We start from the raw sequence: 5,120 nt of genomic DNA, 5'->3' as shown, positions 1-5,120 counted from the left end.
CTATATATATATATATATATATATATGTATATATATATATATATATATAGTTGCTTCTACCTACTAGTATATTATGGTATTCCTTTCATTTGAGAACCTTAAGCCAGATTTCCTGTGTCCTCAGCTTATTTTCTAATAGAAAAGACTTGCTGGTCGCCATTCCTAGGTTTCTATTTGCCTTTAAAGCAAGCTGATGTGTGTAGATTGATAGGGTACCAGCTTATATTAAATCAGGAACATGTAAAGCCGTATTTTCTTCTTTTTTTTCAATTCTCGATAATTTTTTTCTAAGACCTTTTCAATCTTCCTACTTTTCGAAGTGTACGACGTAGAAGATTTTAATTTAAAGAACCATTCATACAATGTATCAATATCATGCTATAACCCGAAGGTAGTTTTAAAATAATTATTATCAATAATGTTAATTATATTTGAAACCTTTTTCAATTTGTGTATCTATGTCGTGAAAAATAACTTAATATTCGATAAACTATTCAAATCATTTTCGTTTACCAGCAAAAACCACCATATTTTATTATTATCCGAATAATAAAACGAGAGTATAATTCCCAATATTCCTCTTCTAATAAGTTAGTAGGCCTAATGCATGATTGTAAAGTAAATAACAAAAAAATAATGATTTAATTAAGTTATACATTCCGATTGGTTTTACCTTCAATAACGATACAAGATATTAAGAGCCCAATTGTAAAATAATCGCACGCGAACATACCAAAACACGTGCTTACTTGTTTCTTCTGATTGATTTTTCGATTTCTCAACCGATTTTGGTTTGAGTTAAAAGCCCATCATTACAGCGTTCAGTGTTTGCGCAAATCAGTGGAAGTATAGAATCTGCAATTTACTCAACAAACCCAGGTCAGTTAGTCGTTGCATTCCCCGCGGCCTTATCTCGAGGAGTCGATCGTCTGACTTATGTTTACACACCTTGGTAGTGGTTCAATAGATTCGAAACCGAACCCCTCAAAAATATAGAAAACACTGTTACCGCTTAAGATTAAGATGTTGAATATAAATTAGGGGATCGTGTTTATTGATTAGCTACCGCAAGTGCTTATGTTTCGTTCGCATGAGAGATTTAATATTAACCATCAGTTGAATGGTTTAATAGAATACTGTATACATGTATATTAAGAAATCATGTACAGCGGAACGTGATGACGTAATGACAGGTGTTGACCAATCGTAATACATATTCCCATGAAGATATTAGTATAAGTTTACTTCTATGTCTATGGCTAAATGTTCTGTGTTCTTAACATTGATTCTTTTCACCCTCAGAGCAACATCAATCATTCAATATATTTTTGTTTTGTGTTTAGTGGGATCCTCCCACATTTATTTCTCATTCATACATCAATGTTATATACATTGAATAACATTTTACTTATGACACTTACAATAGTCATTATTGGCATGGTAATTATCAAGGACTTAAAACTGGTAACTGTCCTTGATTAGGCCTATACAATAATTGCCTATTTTTTTAATTTGTAGTTGATCGGTTATTAGTGGCCATAACGGTTCATAACATAAGAAAATAGTTGCTATAAATGAATGTTTTGTAATTTATATTAAACAATTAAAATATACAGAACAAATTAATTTTAAACGTTAGACTTAATTTTTCAAGATTATTCATTCAACAAAGAGAAAATGCGAATTATTGTAGGCTTAGGCCTATATTGAATTGATAATTACATAGCTTTCTAGTATGAACAAAATGTTTTGTTACACTAACATTTCATGTAATTATTTATTCAGTCAACAAGAGATTACTATTATAATTGATCAAATGCATTACAAACACGCCTAGGCCTATTATGTTTCTGGTAAATTTTGAATTTATAAACCGCGTATAGACATATCGATTGATTATTTTAGACAATGACGTCATTTGATGTGTAGTTGTCGCACTTCATAGACCAACATTGATGTGTCAAATTTTTATCGACTTTTTGACACACGGATGGGGCTTTCAGAATTGATTGTCACGTGACTTAACACTCGCATGTTGTTTCGAGCGATCGAGTGTTGTTCCCTTGTTCTGATTTTACAATGATTAACAACTTGGACTGTAACAAGCCAATCTGCATTGATTATATTTCATACATGCTAGCTCTGAAAACTGTTGTCGTGACGGTTTAATTACCTAATAAAAATAAACAAATTAACAAGTGACAAAAATACAGCTGTATCTGTCTTTCTAGCTGCACTGATGAGGCTTGGAAGGCCGAAACGGATCCGTCTGCAGATATTGGGATTCCTTCCAGTGGATGCTTAGTTTATTTTGTCATTCTGATCGGATTTTCTCTACTGTTCCGTTTTAATTATATATATATATATAATTAATTATATAAATATATATATATATATATATATATTATTAGCTTCTAGCGTAGAACTAAACACCATATGAATGTGAAAAAATAGGCAAATAATAGAAAATTAGTGCTCGAAATAAATGATATATAATAAAACTTGTAATTATTAACTATCACCAATAAACCATTACCAGTAACATTACCAAACATTTTATGATGTAGGCCTAACTTTTGAAAGATTAGAATCCTTTGGTAAAAGGTATAAAATTTGGATGCCATCAACTGATAATTGGCTGGATTTTAATTAACTGGTGGCACGCGAGATGAATTGAATACTCGTAGCGGATGACAGCAAGTGCCCGGCCAATCGCTGTCAAGTGTGAAAACATCACTAACCGTTTTCACTTTAAGTAGCTATATCGATTAACTATTCTTTCGATTCCTTTATCATTTGAATCAACGCGCAATAGGTAAGGGAATATCCCAGACATGGATACATTTCTGCTGATTTGTTTGCAGATGATTGGCCATGAGCTTGTAGCGAGCTTTTTAGCTTTTTCTTATCGATCTAAATAAGCAGTAGAGCGAAGTTGTGGGTAAAGCTGTGCGTAGAAAACAGTTGAACAAACATACAACCCTAAATATCAATAATTATGACAAGTCGGTCCCGTGTCATCAATCGAGTGTTGAAATTGATTGGGCGATTTTAGCAACATACCACAAGAATAAGTATTGCTATCCGATACTCTACTGGCAAATATATTAAACGCTCATCAAATGTATTACCGATTGCTTTTGAGAAAATTTAGATTACAGAACATTTAGGATTACATTTTTTTTTGCTGTAAGGTTAGGACACTATCTTCCATTCATTACTGACATCTTCACTGTGAGGCTCATCAGATGTGGTCAGGTGGCCAAATCCATAATTTATCATTATCATCATCATCACCATCATCAGTATCGTCACATATCATCTTCATCAGCAACAACATCATCATCATCGTCCTCCTATTCCTCATTACCATCACATTTATTGCCACCACCACTGCCACCACCATCATCCTCCTCATCATCACCTTCTTTTTTCCTTCTCCTTTATCATTATCATCGTCAGTCATCGTAATTATCATAACTATTATCATTTATTTCAATTTTTATCATTATTAATTTTATTAGTATTACTAGTATTAATAATAATTATTATTATTAATATCTTCTTCATTTATGTTATACGTATTACTATTATTATAATAACAATTAATGTTATTGTTTTAAAACTATTATTATTATATTTTATTATTATTATTATTATTATTAATCAATAATATTTATCACCATCATCATATAGTCCTATTTAAGTCTATCCTCAACAAAGTTTTTTTGAAGAGTATCAGTGATCCGAAGCGTGAAAAAGCGGTATTGAACCTTGCGATCACCTCTTAAAGTTAATTAAACAAATCATTTCATTTCAATCGACATTTAATTTAATTCGTCTATTTGAATAAATGGCATGATTGATAGAATAATATTTGACCTTTCGCTGCCATTTCAAGGTAAATTTTCGCCAATTGAAAATCGTTATCCCAAGGATAGAAATGTGTGAGCGAGTTGTGTATGGAAGCGTACCAAGTCAAACTTGTGTCATTACACGCTAATGTACAAAAACTCTAATTGACTTCATAGAGATATTCATTAATACAGTAACAGCAGCGAAACCCTATTTTTGTTTAAGTTGCGGTATTAAATGTACATTGTGCTAAGTTGATAACTTTCGAAGTTGGTAGCTTATTGTTCTTATTAAATGAACAATTAATAGGCCTGAATAGGAATATAGTAATTAAAAAAAAATCCCCATCGGGATTCGAACCCACATCTTCGAACACAAATAGGACAACCAGGATGATATGTAATTTTAAAAATTTTTCAGCGGTTCAACATGAACGAGGACCACGAAAGCCAAAGACTCTGGACACATCTTCGACAGCATCGACCGCTGGGGGCCGCACGTCACCAGGGAGTACCGACCATTCACCCAGTCCACCAACCCATATCGTCTCATCCGTGGTACACACCAGCCATCCCGCCATGACATATTACGGGACGTTCTACCACAGTCTACTTACGGCGGAACAGTTCAACATGAACCCGCTACACATTGATACGTCTAGGAGGGAGGTAAAGATCGAAAATGACGGCACCAATCATGAGAGCGTTGCCGAAATTACGGCGCGACTACTCTTCTTGTCCGTTAAGTGGGCTAAGCATATTCCGTCATTCCGCATTCTACCTTATAGGGACCAGGTAAGATAGCCTAGTTTTCATATTATATATAAACTTTTCGTAATTAATTTTGAAGGGATGAAGGGAAAAGAATCGCTATCCATACAGCTCGTCGGTAGCTGAACAAGCAAGAGGAAAAGTTGGTTTTGATTGTCTAGTGTTATAAAATGCATGATTTGCGTTAATTATTATTATTAAATGAACTTGTTATTTCTCTTGATTTAGGTTATATTACTCGAAGAAGGATGGAGGGACATTTTCCTTCTGGGCATGGCTCAGTGGTCAGTGCCTCTTCTCGATTCAAACTCAATAGAAATTGCAGACAAACCAGAATCAGACGAAATGAGGACGTTAAGAGAAGTACTTATGCGCTTACGCACCTTTCGTGTAGATTTCACAGAGTATGCTTGTTTAAAGGCCATAACATTATTTAGGCCAGGTAAGATGCAGTCACCACCCACTTAACCCTCACTTCTCCCCGGCCCCAAACAC

General features: G+C 33.8%; 1 protein-coding gene across 3 annotated transcripts in view; it reads left to right on the top strand.

The window, feature by feature from the left end:
* Window positions 1-5,120, top strand: part of LOC117112885 (nuclear receptor subfamily 2 group E member 1-like) — a 15,309-nt gene that overhangs the window by 6,274 nt on the left and 3,915 nt on the right. For all 3 annotated transcript variants that reach the window (XM_033256097.1, XM_033256099.1, XM_033256098.1), the window contains exons 3-4: window positions 4,276-4,649; window positions 4,854-5,067. In XM_033256097.1, the coding sequence (XP_033111988.1) occupies window positions 4,276-4,649; window positions 4,854-5,067 (588 nt within the window). The remainder of the gene's footprint in view (window positions 1-4,275; window positions 4,650-4,853; window positions 5,068-5,120) is intronic.

The sequence above is a fragment of the Anneissia japonica genome, unplaced genomic scaffold (genome assembly GCF_011630105.1).
Source record: "Anneissia japonica isolate Jap-2015-1 unplaced genomic scaffold, ASM1163010v1 scaffold287713_len945575_cov184, whole genome shotgun sequence".
Taxonomy (NCBI): domain Eukaryota; kingdom Metazoa; phylum Echinodermata; class Crinoidea; order Comatulida; family Comatulidae; genus Anneissia; species Anneissia japonica.
This window is presented reverse-complemented; position numbering and strand designations above follow the sequence as displayed.